At 46.9% G+C, this 17,321-nt stretch overlaps 1 protein-coding gene across 4 annotated transcripts; it reads right to left on the reverse strand.

Moving 5' to 3' along the window:
* Window positions 1-1,836: 1,836 nt before the first annotated feature.
* On the reverse strand, window positions 1,837-17,076 carry LOC124011150 (capping protein-inhibiting regulator of actin dynamics-like). Of its 4 annotated transcripts, none has more exons than XM_046324222.1 (12): window positions 16,898-17,076; window positions 7,892-7,969; window positions 7,526-7,682; window positions 7,254-7,389; window positions 6,995-7,156; window positions 6,674-6,742; window positions 6,349-6,543; window positions 4,806-6,207; window positions 4,475-4,519; window positions 2,953-3,363; window positions 2,555-2,853; window positions 1,837-2,382 (listed from the first exon to the last, which is right to left on the reverse strand). In XM_046324222.1, exons 2-12 carry the CDS (start codon window positions 7,938-7,940, stop codon window positions 2,224-2,226), a joined length of 3,084 nt encoding a protein of 1,027 aa, XP_046180178.1. In that variant the 5' UTR covers window positions 7,941-7,969; window positions 16,898-17,076; the 3' UTR covers window positions 1,837-2,223. The 4 variants fall into 4 exon arrangements, with proteins under 4 accessions (XP_046180178.1, XP_046180176.1, XP_046180175.1 ...); XM_046324220.1 differs by adding an exon at window positions 14,996-15,092 and having other exon boundaries at window positions 2,555-3,363; window positions 16,898-17,073; XM_046324219.1 differs by having other exon boundaries at window positions 2,555-3,363; window positions 16,898-17,073.
* Window positions 17,077-17,321: the final 245 nt, after the last annotated feature.

Genomic DNA, 17,321 nt, shown 5'->3' on the forward strand with positions numbered 1-17,321 from the left:
AGGCCTGTAGTCTGGAGCGGGATCAATTTGGAGGTGGAGGGTCCGTCATCCGTTTTTTCACCAAAGCCGCATATACTACCCACCACTGCGACCTGTACACTCTCGTTGGCTGGCCCTCACTTCATACTCGTCGCCAAACCCACTGGCTCCAGGTCATCTATAAGACCCTGCTAGGTAAAGTCCCCCCTTATCTCAGCTCGATGGTCACCATAGCAGCACCCACCTGTAGCACACGCTCCAGCAGGTATATCTCTTTAGTCACCCCCAAAACCAATTCTTCCTTTTGCCGCCTCCTTCCAGTTCTCTGCTGCCAATGACTGGAACGAACTACAAAAATCTCTGAAACTGGAAACACTTATCTCCCTCACTAGCTTTAAGCACCAGCTGTCGTCGCAGCTCACAGATTACTGCACCTGTACATAGCCCATCTATAATTTAGCCCAGACAACTACCTCTTTCCCTACTGTATTTATTTATTTATTTTGCTCCTTTGCACCCCATTATTTATATCTCTACTTTGCACATTCTTCCACTGCAAATCAACCATTCCAGTGTTTTACTTGCTATATTGTATTTATTTTGCCACCATGGTCTTTTTTGCCTTTACCTCCCTTACCTCACCTCATTTGCTCACATTGTATATAGACTTATTTTTCTACTGTATTATTGACTGTTTGTTTTACTCCATGTGTAACTCTGTGTTGTTGAATGTGTCAAACTGCTTTGCTTTATCTTGGCCAGGTCGCAATTGTAAAATGAGAACTTGCCTACCTGGTTAAATAAAGGTGAAAAAAATGGTCTGGGGGAGTGTGTCACAGCATCATCAGACTGAGCTTGTTGTCATTGCAGGCAATCTCAACGCTGTGCATTACGGGGAAGACATCCTCCTCCCTCATGTGGTACCCTTCCTGCAGGCTCATCCTGACATGACAATGCCACCACCAGAGTGTGATTTCCTGCAAGACAGGAATGTCAGTGTTCTGCCATGCCCAGCGAAGAGCGCGGATCTCAATCCCATTGAGCACATCTGGGACCTGTTGGATCGGAAGGTGAGGACTAGGGCCATTCCCCCCAGAAATCAGTCAACTTGCAGGTGCCTTGGTGGAAGAGTGGGGTAACATCTCACAGCAAGAACTGGCAAATCTGGTGCAGTCCATGAGGAGGAGATGTGCTGCAGTACTTAATGCTGCTGGTGGCCACACCAGATACTGACTGTTACTTTTGATTTTGACCACCCCTTTGTTCAGGAACACATTATTCCATTTCTGTTAGTCACATGTCTGTGGAACTTATTCAGTTTATGTCTCAGTTGTTGAATCTTGTTATGTTCATACAAATATTTGCACATGTTAAGTTTGCTGAAAATAAACGGGGTGCAAGTAGTGCAGGGGTCTCAGCCCAGTTGACAGTGAGAGGACGTTTCTTTTTTGCTGAGTTTAGGTGCTCTGTAGAGCATACACTGTGCACCCAATGGTGCGTTCGGCTGCACGTATCAACCTATGAAGGATCTTGCAGTCCGCGGCGGTGGAGTTGCCGTACCAGGCTGTGATGCAGCCTGACAGTATGCTCTCGATGGTGCTCCTGTAGAACACTGTGAGGGCCCTCGGGGACAGGGCGAATTTCTTCAGCATACTGAAGTTGAAGAATCTCTGTCGTGCCTTCTTCACTATGGTGTTCGTGTGGTTAGACCATTTCAGATTCTCTGAGATGTGTACGTCAAGGAATTTGCAGTTATTGACCCTTTCCACGGTGGCTCCATTGATGAGGCAGCCCCATTGTGGTTTATAATACCTTATTGATGGTTGATTGAGCCCACACAATTCAAACTAGTCAGAATACAATTGACAGTATATTTATTCCAGACAACAGGGATCAAGCATGGAGTGATATGTCAAAAGCAGTGAAAAAACTGAATCGGAGTTTGAACCAGCAACAAACAAGAGTATGCCCTCTTGCCATAAAAGTCCAGACCTCTTGGTTTAGTGTTGTTATACGCAGTAGTTTAGCATCAGTCTGGCCGATGTGAAATATAAGTAATTTAAAAAATGTAATGGTTAGAAGAGTAAGGCACAGTAAAGGGAAAGAGGTTTTAAACTCTGAAGCCAGTAGGTTCAAATAATACAGTCAGCAACAAATCGTTATTTTATTTCAGTCTTCTTCTTACTCTCTTTAGGAACCTCTTTACCTCCCTCAAACACACAGACGCACGCGTGTACATTTCTCTTAGTCCATAGTCTTGTCACTCCAGGCCAGAGATTTCCTCTTGGCAAGTTCCATCCAGGTTGGCTGACCCCGGTGTGACAATGAGGATGATGATGATGAAGAAGAAGGTATCTCAGGATTTGCGATGTGAATCTCAATTTGACCATTGCTAGATTCCTCCTAAGATAAAATACAGAGATGACATATTACTAAGTAAACTGGCCACATTACGTCTTAGTTACAAAATGAAGATTTACTCTGATTGAGTATGTTGTTTTTCCTCACCACGTGAACTGACCAGGAAAAACATCTGACGCTAGTGGGGGGGGGGGGGGCACAGTCAAATATTTACCATAGTCCCAGTTGGGAGCGCTCTTTCTGTCCATTTCTCCACAGGCATCTTCTCAGCTCTCTTCAGAGACGTGGAGGATCTCTCAGACGCTCCTCGTAGAGTTGGTCTGGTTGGCGTGTGAGGTTGGGAGGACGGTTGTGTCAGCTGTTGCGCTGTTCCTTGTGGTGTCGGTTGTGATGCTGTTTGTGTGTTAGGCTGATCTGAAGGCAATGTTTTGAGTTTAGCTGTCAGATGCATTTCCCGTAGGATTGGTCTACCGCTTGGTATTGGTTGAGATGGTGATTGTGTGTTAGGCTGATCTGAAGGCAATGTTTTGAGTTTAGCTGTCAGATGCATTTCCTGTAGGATTGGTCTACGGCTTGGTATTGGTTGAGATGGTGATTGTGTGTTAGGCTGATCTGAAGGCAATGTTTTGAGTTTAGCTGTCAGATGCATTTCCTGTAGGATTGGTCTACGGCTTGGTATTGGTTGAGATGGTGATTGTACCACTGGGGGTGATGTTTGTTTTTGCGAGGCTGTTTTTGTGCTTGGCTGTGATTGTGATGGAGGTTGTGTTGATGGCTGAGCTGTTGGTTGTAATCTCGGCTGTGGGGCTGGGGTTGGAGCTGGCCGTGGTGATGGGGTGTACTGGGGCGTTGTTGTCCCCCCCATCCCAGCATCTGTCTCTGGACTGAGATGCTTTTGGAGACTCCTGGTCTTTTCCCGGGCCATGGACATCCAGACAGGCTCCGATCCAGCTGACCCATTAGACCCAGGGGTCTCAGTCCATCTTGGGAGCCCCAGAGCAGGTCTGGAGGATGGGCCTTTGTCTGAGGAACAATGGGTGACAGTTTTGAAATCAAGTCAAACTTTATTTAAAGTGTATTTAAAAGATACTGTGGTGTTTGATGACTGGAGTTGTGAATCCAATATTTAATCAGATCATCTTCATTTATTCTGTGGTTCATTTGGTTTGGTCGATATTGGCAATATTATGATTGAGGTGAAACAGAGATCTTGTAATTATTTGGACAGTGAAGCATGTTTTCTTCTTTTGGTTCTATACTCCACATGTTGGATATGAAATTAAACAATGACTCTGAGGTTAAAGTACAGACTGTCAGCTTTAATTGGAGGGTATTTTCATCCATATCAGGTGAACCGTTTAGAAATGACAGCAGTTTTTGTTCATAGTCCCCCCATTTTAGGTGAGCGAAAGTATTGGGACAAATTCACTTATGAGTATTAAAGTAGCAAAAAGTTAAGTATTTGGTCCCATATTCATAGCACGCAATGACTACATCAAGCTTGTGACTGCACATTTGTACATTTGCTGTTTGTTTTGATAGTGTTTCAGATTATTTTGTGCCAAAATAGAAATGAATGGTAAAAAATGTATTGAGTCACGTTTATTGAAAATAAGAATAGAATATGTTTCTAAACACTTCTACATTGAATGTGGATGCTACCATGATATATGGATAATGCTAAATGAATCATCAATAATGATGAGTGAGAAAGTTACAGATACACAAATATTATACCCCCCAAAAATGTAATGGTGAGAGGTTAGCATGTCTTGGGGGTAGGATATTTGTGCATCTGGAATTTTCTTACTTATTCACGATTCATTCAGGATTATCAGTAATCATGGTAGCATCCACTTTAATATAGAAGTGTTTAGAAACATATTCTATTCTTATATACAATAAAAGTGACTCAAGAATGACACAATACATTATTTACCATTCAATTCTATTGGGCACAAAATGCTTCACCGTCCCAATAATTACAGAGGGCACATATTATTATACAGATCTGGATCCAGTATTGATTGGAGGGGAAATTGCCCACTGATTCAGAAGTGCTCATTATACTGTAACTACTATTGTATGATTATTAGAGAAGTGTTCAGTGGTTCAGTGGATATATATATGTTACCTGGGTCTGAAAAGGCATCTACTACCAGGTCAGTATCATCATCATCTAAGGATAGAACCAAGACGGTGCCTAGAGGTGAGTACATGCTATTGAAACAGGGCCCTCAGTAGACTGACATAGCTGCAACCGTGTGAGCTAGAACACCTTGTTAGCGCAAAGTCAGTTAGTGCATAGTCCAAGTTAATAGTTATTCAATATGGACTCAGCGATATGACGTCGATTCAGAAAGTAAACAGCGTAGTGGGTCAATTTCCTCAACAACTCAGAGCGTTGAACGCGAGGCTCAATTTCTCTGCTGAACTATCGACGACGTTCTAGAGGACACACGTACCTTGGTTCTCGTTGAGTCTGTTTCTGTCAGGGGTGTATGGGGGGGGGCAATCAGACACTTGTGACGGGCCCTTCCTCGATGCCTTATTTGCCAAGTCACCCCTGACCTTTGAACTTGTGCCAATTTCGCCTTTGACTGGTTCTGCAGTTGTTGAGACAATATGACACTTAACCCTGAATTCTTGGTCCCTCTCCAAGCGATACTTCAGAGACTGAGAAGTGGTGCGCAGCTTCACTCCGAAAGCACTCCTCCTCTCCTGCTCCTCCTCCTCATTTCCCTCACTCTGCCCATCCCTTTTCTCTCCTCCCTTCAGTCCTGTCTCCTCCACGACTTCTACCTCTGTTTGTACTTTTCTCTCCTGAGGTGAGGGTTGTGGTTGGTTTTCCTTCAGGCCTTTAAATGTGGCCTGCTCTGGTTTTACCTCTTGCCTTCTGACAGACTCCTGATGAGGGTTCTTGGCCACCAAACCCTCCCCTCCTTTTCCTTCTGCATTCATCTCCTCGTTTCTCGTCCCTGTGTGGGCTCTGCCAGTGGCACTCTTGGAACGCTGTCTCAAGGAGGAGGTGGAGAAACTGTTTGCTCTAGGCAGTGTGTCTTCATGGCCAGTAGGTGGCCCTGTTGTCCTCTGCACCAGGTCCAATTTGGAGGTTTCTTCATTAATGCCCGACAGTGGGACTGCTGTAGTCTCTCTGACAGACTCGCTCTCATAAGCAGGTGTCTGTGTTTGTCTTATAACGCGAGAGGCATGGGTAGGTAGAGCAGAGTGGTGTGTAGAGCTGCTGGTGTCTGCTATGCTCACACCCTGTGTGTTTCTGCTCAACCTGTCTCCCTTGTTAGAGGTGGCTGGGGTCATATTCTCCTCTGGCTTCTCTTTTGAGGGCAGTTGATTTGTGATGGAAGTGATATTATCTGATCCATAGACAGGACTGAGAGGCCTGAAGAGGGTCTTTTCAGATGTAGACCCAGACCGACTTCCCTGGTCTGAATTATCCTGGATGAGAGTTCTTGGGCGTTTGACCCGGATAGGTTCCGGGGGCTTCTGTGGCTCCTCCACTGCTGCTGAAGGGGGAGTGGACAGGCTCGGGGTCTCCAGGATGGAGGTCTTGGTCATGGGTTCTGATAGAGGAGAGGTCATAGCCTGGAGGTAGAGAGGGTTGGTGGTGACGCGTCCCTCTGTCTCAGAGGACTCTTGTATCTGTAATACCTCTTTCTGACCACCAGGGGGTACTGACTGCCAGGGCTTCTCCTCAGAGTCTTTTGGAGATGAAGAGAACGGTCGCTCCCTCTCCTCCTCTTCCTCTCTGTCCTCGTCCTCCGTTCCATCCTGCTCTTCCTCCCTCTCAGACAGGGGCTGGTCTGGGTCCAGGTCACTCAGGCTCTCTGAGCCAAGTCTGCTTGCTCTCTAGTAATGACACAGAGAAGAAAAACAGCCCGTTAAACCATGGTCTTATATTTACACTGTAATGAAGGTATTAGAGATTGAAATGCTGCCCAGTACCCACTATGTGGTGTTTTGATGTTACACTACACTGTGAGATCTTACCAGGGGACCTTTCCGTCCCTTGGCGCTGGCCCTCTGGTTCCTGGGTTTAACAGACATGCGGTGACGGGCGGCAGAGCTGTCCAGGCTAGGAGTGTACTGGGCTGGGCTGGTGAAGTCCACTGCAGGGGAGGGCTCTGGATCACAGGGGGAAGCAGGATTCGGGGAGAGAGGACGGGAGGAGGGCTGGGAGAGGCACTGAGGAGAAAGTAGAAAAGCACATTAACAACTGAAATGGATCCAACAAACATGTTTTCGGTGAATGTTGTTAGGATGATCAGTATGTGGATGTGGGATGTGGTGAAACGCAGACAGGAAGTTGCATCACCTGCTCCTCCTCCTCACTTCCTGTCCCTGCTAAACTCAGAGAGCTATGGTGCCTGTGAGTGTCAGGGAACTGGGGATGGAATGGAGGAAGAGGTGTCAATCAGTCAGTCACACAAGGTGGTGGAAGAGTAATGAGGAATGATGATGATAATGGTGATGATTACATTGTGTTTTGTTTGCAAGTTTACCAACAGACTCTACTGACTACAGCAAGGTTTATTCTCTAAAAATAGATGTTATCTCAATGAGACTATCCAGGATAAATACAAGTTAGATCAATTGTATCTCTGTGTGTGCAGTAAATGTGATCAGCCCCATTCACCTTGTAGGAAGGCCCCTGTGCTGTTCGGTCATGGAACAAGATCTCTGGAGGGCTCTGGGGTAAACCATCATCCTCAGAGGTGGCTCCAGAATCTTCCATTCTCTTTCCAGTGATCAGCAAGGGGGGAGGGCCCAGACACATGTTCTGTCGCTGCAGTTTCAGCTGCCCAATCAGAAACAGTGCATGTGTGATGAGCACACTCCGGGACCAATCACAACAGTAGATTAGACTATAAGGACCCTCCCACCTACGGATTCACCTGCAGTTCTCGTATCCTGCTGTGTACGTTCTCCTGAGACAGAACCCTCGTCGGCTCAGAGGAGCTCTGTGATTGGTCAGCCAGGAAGATGCTGTCATGTGACAGAGCTCTGGACCCCAGTGTATTTGGACCGCCCCTGTAAGTGACACAGTTCAAAAATATGTTTACTACATACATACAGTATTTCCCAGTGGACGTGCTACTTCAACTTGATAACTTGATCAACTTGACATGCTACTATTTCCAGTGAGTGAAAGAGGTCAGATGCTTACAAACAGTCATCCTCTGAGTCGTCGTCCCTCGGAGCTATGACATCAGCAGTGACATCACTGGCAGACTGGCTCTGCTTCATCAGTCCTTCAGTCTCCTTCCTCTTCAGACGGCCAAACAGACGACTCTTCAGCAGCTTGAACCGAGACTTCTTCCTCCCTGAAACCACCACAAAGTTACTGTCCTACATTTGGTTTGTTTGCAGAGTCAGACATGAGACTTTTGCTGTGAAGTTCATTCCTGTTTGCATTGCATAATGCACTGTATATGAATGGTGCATTGGGAGTGAATGATTTGCCAGCTACGTATGTCTGTTTACATTGGTTTAGGCATGGCAATCATTTAAAGAGAAAGTAGACGTATTCTACCTGTAAGCTCTTCTCCTGAGTCCTCCACTTCCCCAGCGTTGCTATCCATGACAGGAGACTGGAGTTAGCTGCTCTTACCTAGGAAGAGAGACAGGGCAAGACAAAAACCAGTATTTGGCAACGCCTGAGGGTTCTGTTTGAACAATGGCTCTCCCTGTGAACCATTCAGGAGCCAGTAGACTGCAGGTTACAGCTCACCTCTATCACACCACTCCCTCCCTGGATAAAGTGTGCTTTCAGGACTGGTCTCAGACTTACTGCCTGAGTATTGGTTCTGTGCACACACTGCCAAATATACCTCTCTATACCTCCCTGGTGATGTGGGTTGGAGTCCTGTCTCAGCCCCCTCTGTCTATACCTCCCTGGTGATGTGGGTTGGAGCCCTGTCTCAGCCACCCTCTGTCTATACCTCCCTGGTGATGTGGGTTGGAGCCCTGTCTCAGCCCCCTCTGTCTATACATCCCTGGTGATGTGGGTTGGAGCCCTGTCTCAGCCCCCTCTGTCTATACCACCCTGGTGATGTGGGTTGGAGCCCTGTCTCAGCCCCCTCTGTCTATGCCTCCCTGGTGATGTGGGTTGGAGCCCTGTCTCAGCCACCCTCTGTCTATACCTCCCTGGTGATGTGGGTTGGAGCCCTGTCTCAGCCAACCTCTGTCTATACCTCCCTGGTGATGTGGGTTGGAGCCCTGTCTCAGCCCCCTCTGTCTCCTCCCTGGTGATGTGGGTTGGAGCCCTGTCTCAGCCCCCTCTGTCTATACCTCCCTGGTGATGTGGGTTGGAGCCCTGTCTCAGCCAACCTCTGTCTATACCTCCCTGGTGATGTGGGTTGGAGCCCTGTCTCAGCCCCCTCTGTCTATGCCTCCCTGGTGATGTGGGTTGGAGCCCTGTCTCAGCCCCCTCTGTCTATACCTCCCTGGTGATGTGGGTTGGAGCCCTGTCTCAGCCCCCTCTGTCTATAACCCCTGGTGATGTGAGTTGGAGCCCTGTCTCAGCCCCCTCTGTCTATAACCCCTGGTGATGTGAGTTGGAGCCCTGTCTCAGCCCCCTCTGTCTATACCCCCTGGTGATGTGGGTTGGAGCCTTGTCTCAGCCACCCTCTGTCTATACCTCCCTGGTGATGTGGGTTGGAGCCCTGTCTCAGCCACCCTCTGTCTATACCACCTGGTGATGTGGGTTGGAGCCCTGTCTCAGCCCCCTCTGTCTATACCACCTGGTGATGTGGGTTGGAGCCCTGTCTCAGCCACCCTCTGTCTATACCTCCCTGGTGATGTGGGTTGGAGCCCTGTCTCAGCCACCCTCTGTCTATACTTCCCTGGTGATGTGGGTTGGAGCCCTGTCTCAGCCACCCTCTGTCTATACCTCCCTGGTGATGTGGGTTGGAGCCCTGTCTCAGCCCCCTCTGTCTATACCCCCTGGTGATGTGGGTTGGAGCCCTGTCTCAACCCCCTCTGTCTATACCCCCTGGTCATGTGGGTTGGAGCCCTGTCTCAGCCCCCTCTGTCTATACCTCCCTGGTGATGTGGGTTGGAGCCCTGTCTCAGCCCCCTCTGTCTATACCTCCCTGGTGATGTGGGTTGGAGCCCTGTCTCAGCCCCCTCTGTCTATGCCTCCCTGGTGATGTGGGTTGGAGCCCTGTCTCAGCCCCCTCTGTCTATAACCCCTGGTGATGTGAGTTGGAGCCCTGTCTCAGCCCCCTCTGTCTATAACCCCTGGTGATGTGAGTTGGAGCCCTGTCTCAGCCCCCTCTGTCTATACCCCCTGGTGATGTGGGTTGGAGCCTTGTCTCAGCCACCCTCTGTCTATACCTCCCTGGTGATGTGGGTTGGAGCCCTGTCTCAGCCACCCTCTGTCTATACCACCTGGTGATGTGGGTTGGAGCCCTGTCTCAGCCACCCTCTGTCTATACCACCTGGTGATGTGGGTTGGAGCCCTGTCTCAGCCACCCTCTGTCTATAACCCCTGGTGATGTAGGTTGGAGCCCTGTCTCAGCCACCCTCTGTCTATAACCCCTGGTGATGTAGGTTGGAGCCCTGTCTCAGCCACCCTCTGTCTATACCTCCCTGGTGATGTAGGTTGGAGCCCTGTCTCAGCCACCCTCTGTCTATACCTCCCTGGTGATGTAGGTTGGAGCCCTGTCTCAGCCCCCTCTGTCTATACCACCTGGTGATGTAGGTTGGAGCCCTGTCTCAGCCCCCTCTGTCTATACCACCTGGTGATGTGGGTTGGAGCCCTGTCTCAGCCACCCTCTGTCTATACCTTCCTGGTGATGTGGGTTGGAGCCCTGTCTCAGCCACCCTCTGTCTATACTTCCCTGGTGATGTGGGTTGGAGCCCTGTCTCAGCCACCCTCTGTCTATACCTCCCTGGTGATGTGGGTTGGAGCCCTGTCTCAGCCCCCTCTGTCTATACCCCCTGGTGATGTGGGTTGGAGCCCTGTCTCAACTCCCTCTGTCTATACCCCCTGGTCATGTGGGTTGGAGCCCTGTCTCAGCCCCCTCTGTCTATACCTCTCTGGTGATGTGGGTTGGAGCCCTGTCTCAGCCCCCTCTGTCTATACCTCCCTGGTGATGTGGGTTGGAGCCCTGTCTCAGCCCCCTCTGTCTATACCTCCCTGGTGATGTGGGTTGGAGCCCTGTCTCAGCCCCCTCTGTCTATACCTCCCTGGTGATGTGGGTTGGAGCCCTGTCTCAGCCAACCTCTGTCTATACCTCCCTGGTGATGTGGGTTGGAGCCCTGTCTCAGCCCCCTCTGTCTATACCTCCCTGGTGATGTGGGTTGGAGCCCTGTCTCAGCCCCCTCTGTCTATACCTCCCTGGTGATGTGGGTTGGAGCCCTGTCTCAGCCCCCTCTGTCTATACCTCCCTGGTGATGTGGGTTGGAGCCCTGTCTCAGCCCCCTCTGTCTATACCTCCCTGGTGATGTGGGTTGGAGCCCTGTCTCAGCCCCCTCTGTCTATACCTCCCTGGTGATGTGGGTTGGAGCCCTGTCTCAGCCCCCTCTGTCTATACCTCCCTGGTGATGTGGGTTGGAGCCCTGTCTCAGCCCCCTCTGTCTATACCTCCCTGGTGATGTGGGTTGGAGCCCTGTCTCAGCCCCCTCTGTCTATGCCTCCCTGGTGATGTGGGTTTGAGCCCTGTCTCAGCCACCCTCTGTCTATGCTCTTACTTGCTGTCTCCCTTTACATTTCCTGCACTACTGTCAAAAATACTAAAAACCATTTTACAAAAATATATACATATATTTTAATACATTGTCTCAACAGATTTTGGAGTTGTCGTATTTTAATAACATGTATTTATTTATTTAATATTTAATTATAGCACATTTGATTATCCAGCCGACATACCAGTAAATTACCCTTCATTGATAACAAATAGTTTCACACCCTCTTTTCCTTGAATGAGCTGATAACACCTCTAAACTAAGGCAACGTTTATGAAACCTAACAAACCTGATAAATGGTCTACTTTTTGTCAGGCGTTAGATATTAGCTTTGCTATTGTCATTGTTCTAGTTATTTATAGTTAATAAATAAGCGCTTTTCATTTGAACATTTTCTCAAGTCAAGTTTGCCAGTTCAGTGATTATTGTGTCAGCAGTTCCAATTAGTTTCAACAGTATTTCTCTTTCAGCAGATATCATGGAGCGTTTGATTAGAGCAAACGGACCAGACAAGAGGCTTTCAGCTCCTGTGTTGACTTTGTGCCTGGTCCTGAATAGGAGTTGCCTAGCAGTCCACTGGTGACGTGATGTGACATTAAATAACAAGGAGACAAATTAAACACGACCTGAGTTCAACCTTTCCCAGACTCATAATGCTTACACACACACACACACACACACACACACACACACACACACACACACACACACACACACACACACACACACACACACACACACACGCACACGCACACGCACACGCACACGCACACGCACACGCACACACATGCACAGACATACACACACACACACACGCACACACATGCACAGACATACACACACACACACACGCACACACATGCACAGACACAGACACACACACACACGGACAGCTCCTTCACACAATGTCTGAAAGAAGACAACAAAAACCAGAGGTTCACCAACGTTCTAAACACAACCAAACTCCCCCAATCCATCTTTTTCCAAGACGTATCCAAGCAGGAAGAACTCAGGGAGAAGACTGGGTTAGTGCACTGAACCCAGCCAGCAAACCACATGCAGCAATCCTGTCTAATACAGCAACCCTGTTTAATACAGAAACCCAATCTAATACAGAAACCCAGTCTAAACAGCAACCCTGTCTAATACATAAACCCTGTTTAATACAGCAACCCAATCTAATACAGCAACCCTGTCTAATACAACAACCCTGTTTAATACAGCAACCCAATCTAATACAGAAACCCTGTCTAATACAGGAACCCTGTCTAATACAGCAACCCTGTTTAATACAGCAACCCAGTCTAATACAGCAACCCAATCTAATACAACAACCCTGTCTAATACAGCAACCCTGTTTAATACAGCAACCCAATCTAATACAACAACCCTGTCTAATACAACAACCCTGTCTAATACAACAACCCTGTTTAATACAGCAACCCTGTTTAATACAGTAACCCAATCTAATACAACAACCCTGTCTAATACAGAAACCCAGTCTAATACAGCAACCCAGTCTAATACAGCAACCCAGTCTAATACAGCAACCCAGTCTAATACAGCAACCCGGTTTAATACAGAAACCCAGTCTAATACAGAAACCCAGTCTAATACAGCAACCCAGTCTAAACAGCAACCCAGTCTAAACAGCAACCCTGTCTAATACAGAAACCCAGTCTAATACAGCAACCCAGTCTAATACAGCAACCCAGTCTAATACAGCAACCCAGTCTAATACAGCAACCCTGTTTAATACAGAAACCCAGTCTAATACAGAAACCCAGTCTAATACAGCAACCCAGTCTAAACAGCAACCCTGTCTAATACAGAAACCCAGTCTAATACAGCAACCCAGTCTAATACAGCAACCCAATCTAATACAACAACCCTGTCTAATACAGCAACCCTGTTTAATACAGCAACCCAATCTAATACAGAAACCCTGTCTAATACAGCAACCCTGTCTAATACAGCAACCCTGTTTAATACAGCAACCCAATCTAATACAGCAACCCAATCTAATACAACAACCCTGTCTAATACAGCAACCCTGTTTAATACAGCAACCCAATCTAATACAACAACCCTGTCTAATACAACAACCCTGTCTAATACAACAACCCTGTTTAATACAGCAACCCTGTTTAATACAGTAACCCTGTCTAATACAACAACCCTGTCTAATACAACAACCCAGTCTAATACAGCAACCCAATCTAATACAAAAACCCTGTTTAATACAGAAACCCAGTCTAATACAGCAACCCAGTCTAATACAGCAACCCAGTCTAATACAGCAACCCTGTTTACTACAGAAACCCAGTCTAATACAGAAACCCAGTCTAATACAGCAACCCAGTCTAAACAGCAACCCAGTCTAAACAGCAACCCTGTCTAATACAGAAACCCAGTCTAATACAGCAACCCAGTCTAATACAGCAACCCAGTCTAAACAGCAACCCTGTCTAAACAGCAATCCTGTCTAATACAGAAACCCTGTTTAATACAGCAACCCAATCTAATACAGAAACCCTGTTTAATACAGCAACCCAATCTAATACAGTAACCCTGTCTAATACAGTAACCCTGTCTAATACAACAACCCTGTTTAATACAGCAACCCAATCTAATACAGCAACCCAATCTAATACAACAACCCTGTCTAATACAGCAACCCTGTTTAATACAGCAACCCAAACTAATACAACAACCCAATCTAATACAACAACCCTGTCTAATACAACAACCCTGTCTAATACAGCAACCCAGTCTAATACAGCAACCCAATCTAATACAACAACCCTGTCTAATACAGAAACCCTGTTTAATACAGCAACCCAATCTAATACAACAACCCTGTCTAATACAACAACCCTGTCTAATACAGCAACCCTGTTTAATACAGCAACCCTGTTTAATACAACAACCCTGTCTAATACAGCAACCCTGTTTAATACAGCAACCCAATCTAATACAACAACCCTGTCTAATACAACAACCCTGTTTAATACAGCAACCCTGTTTAATACAGCAACCCTGTTTAATACAGCAACCCAATCTAATACAACAACCCTGTCTAATACAACAACCCTGTCTAATACAGCAACCCAGTCTAATACAACAACCCTGTCTAATACAGCAACCCTGTCTAATACAGCAACCCTGCTCTGCATCCAGCTGTCAACTGGAACATAATCTCCCAGCAGAGTAGAAGACTAAAGGTCGGTGCAGCTCACTGAGCAACCCAACTACTGAACCACACACAGCAACCAGGCTTTGAACCCTGGTGCCCAGCAGAATGGATATCTGCAGAGAACAAGCCCAACAATAGGGAACAGCAGGGGTACTGTCTCTGGTGAAATCCTATCCTGCAGCTACAGGATATTACTGAAGTTGGCTGGCCAGTCCTGATCCAGCTGGCTACAAACAGCACAGTACAGATGCCCTATCTTAATTTGATCATCATGTTGTTGAAGGAATTGTAATTTCCACTTTAAAATGTCAGACTCGACCCCTACAAAACAACCCCTACAAAACATGTTCATTAATTATAATCCACATAACAATTCACATTTCCTGTTGCTGCAGGATTATATTCATGCTGTTTTAACTGGCTCAAATTAAGATACGGCATCTGTATACTACGAATGCACTCTGTGGTAGAAGAGCCTTTAAGCTAACTATCCTCCTTGTTGGCACCAAACGTTCCATGATTAAAACATTCTAATTTGCATTGTAACTAGAAGTGTCAATGTCTCAGGTGTAACTTTTAGTGTCAACATGGTGTCTATTGAGACTCTAAATCAAGCCAAGAGACTGTATATGATGGCTAGCTCTCCATGGCTCTGTCTATCTGTGGATCTGGCGAGGATAAGCCTGTATATTACTGTTTAATGAGATGATGAACTTGTGTAACCTTTAAGACCTCACACACACACACCTGCGGCTGCGACACCTCAGGTCCTCGAGTGCCTGTAGTGACGTCCGCATGGCCGGTTGTTCCCCCAAGGATATAATGGAACCCCACAGCTGAGCTACTGTATAGATAAGAGGAAACCATCTACTTTTTACAGTGCCACGCATACAATACAATAATCCGATTAAATGTTTCCGGAGTGTAATTGAATCCATTTGAATAGAAATAGATTTCAGCTGTAGGCAATGAGTGAATAATTAACTGGAAATGAACAATAAACAAAGAATAAACAAAGAAATACATTGTTCAAAGTATAGAAGGTCTATTTGTTTTATTTTTTACACCCCTTTTTCGTGGTATCCAATTGTTTAGTAGCTAGTCTCTTGTCTCATCGCTACAACTCCCGTACGGCTCGGGAGAGACAAAGGTTGAAAGTCATGACTCCTCCGACACACAACCCAACCAAGCCGCACTGCTTCTTAACACAGCGCGCATCCAACCCGGAAGCCAGCCGCACCAATGTGTGTTGGAATAAAAACCGTGCACCTGACGACCTTGGTTAGCGTGCACTGCGCCCGGCCCGCCACAGGAGTTGCTGGTGTGTGATGAGTCAAGGATATCCCTACCGGCCAAGCCCTCCCTAACCCAGATGTGCGTCACCCCACGGACCTCCCGGTCGCAGCCGGTTGCGACAGAGCCTGGGAGCGAGTCTCAGAGTCTCTGGTGGCACAGTTGGCGCTGCAGTACAGCGCCCTTAACCACTGCGCCACCCGGGAGGCCCAAAAGTATAGAAGATCTTAACATCGTTTGACCTGCTTACCACAGGAGGCTGGTGGCACCTTACCTGGGGAGGACGAGATTGTGGTAATGGCTGGAGTGGAAGGGGTGGAATGCTATCAAATACACCAAACACATGGTTTCTATGTGTTGGATAACATTCCATTCGCTCCGTTCCAGCCATTATTATGAGCCGTCCTCCCCTCAGCAGTCCCCACTGCTGCTTACTTACCATGGAAGTAAATAGAAACCAGGTACCAACATGGTCCCTCCCTGGAAAAAGCCTCTAAAAAGGAAGTGTGACTGATAAGTCCTACGTAACAGCACTGCACAATGAGAGCCAAGGGACTCCTCAGCGAGCCAAACAACACAAGCCCAGGGGACCTGACACTTTCAGCAAGTCTCCACACATCACAGCAGTGCAGTGAACACATGGAATATTACCTGTTGATAATGGAGGGACTGAGGTAGAGAGCTACCCCCGATAATCTATCTCTGGGTGTCAGACTAAAGAAATATGAACCGGAAGACAATGGTTTTAAGGTATTTTAACCAAACAACCGTTATGAAATCTGATTGTCCAGTGAATGATCAGCGATTACTCTGGTCCTGTTCACAACCAGCATTATGCTTTATATACAGAGCAGTGTTGTTTACCAAAGGAAGTTTTATTAGATGACAATGAAGGATATCTTAGGAAAGACAAACACTGTAATGGCAATCATCCTTCTTGCTGGATGAGTGCATAGTGTTGTTTTTACAGAAACAGCCTTATCTGTAGGCTTCTGGTTTGGCAGTGGAATAATCACACAGAATCTGGAGTTTTCAAAACCCTAGCACGTCCTCTTTTACCTGGAAACAAAACTCCAGAGATCATAACAGTTGTTATTGTTTAGGTCGTCAGACACGATTTGATTCTTATCAGTTAATCTCATTTCGGAATGCAGAACTCGTGCACAACACACTGTAGTTAAAAGTTCAAAGGTTATGGAACAAGAAACAGTTGAAATACTGTACAACACCCTGGAAGATCATATGTTGCAAATGATCTTATCAATTATCATTTTTATCAACAGATACAACTGTTTGTGGGTCGTTTCTAGTTCATTTACAGTAAGAGTCAAGTTCAGTCGGGTGGAATTGTCTTACCCTGTTACTGGAGAGCAGCTGTTTCTTCTTCCTCTCTCTCTCTTTCTCTGATTTCTCTTTCTCTACAAGGGGAGGATGTGTCCTTCCACGCACTCACACACATACTAGTCCTCAGCCACCTCACTTCACCGCCATCTGCAAATGAAGGGAATGAGAGAAGGAGAGGTGATAGGACAGAAAGGGAGAAAGGGAGGGGAGTGGAGAGAGGGAGAGAGGGAGAGAGAGAGAGAGAGAGAGAGAGAGGAGAGAGGCACTGCAAGGGTAGGGTTCATAGGATCAGTGACAGGAGTGGAAAGCTGTCTTAAATGAACTGTGTACAGAGAACAAATGTGTTGTGTTGTCCTGCATCATTTATCCCCTCTATAACTTTTAGGGACTTCGGCAAATGTCAACATTTAAAGACATTTCCTAAGTACTCCGATTC

This window comes from Oncorhynchus gorbuscha, linkage group LG23 (genome assembly GCF_021184085.1).
Source record: "Oncorhynchus gorbuscha isolate QuinsamMale2020 ecotype Even-year linkage group LG23, OgorEven_v1.0, whole genome shotgun sequence".
In the NCBI taxonomy this organism is placed as follows: Eukaryota; Metazoa; Chordata; class Actinopteri; order Salmoniformes; family Salmonidae; genus Oncorhynchus; species Oncorhynchus gorbuscha.

Bases quoted from the DNA above. Each gene is read 5' to 3' on its own strand.
- LOC124011150 (XM_046324219.1), bottom strand. From the start codon at position 7,940: ATGGATAGCAACGCTGGGGAAGTGGAGGACTCAGGAGAAGAGCTTACA. The intron at 6,544-6,673 runs GTGATGCAACTT...CTTTCTCCTCAG, and splicing joins GAAGTGAGGAGGAGGAGCAG to TGCCTCTCCCAGCCCTCCTC. The intron at 6,208-6,348 runs GTAAGATCTCAC...TGTCATTACTAG, and splicing joins AGGGACGGAAAGGTCCCCTG to AGAGCAAGCAGACTTGGCTC.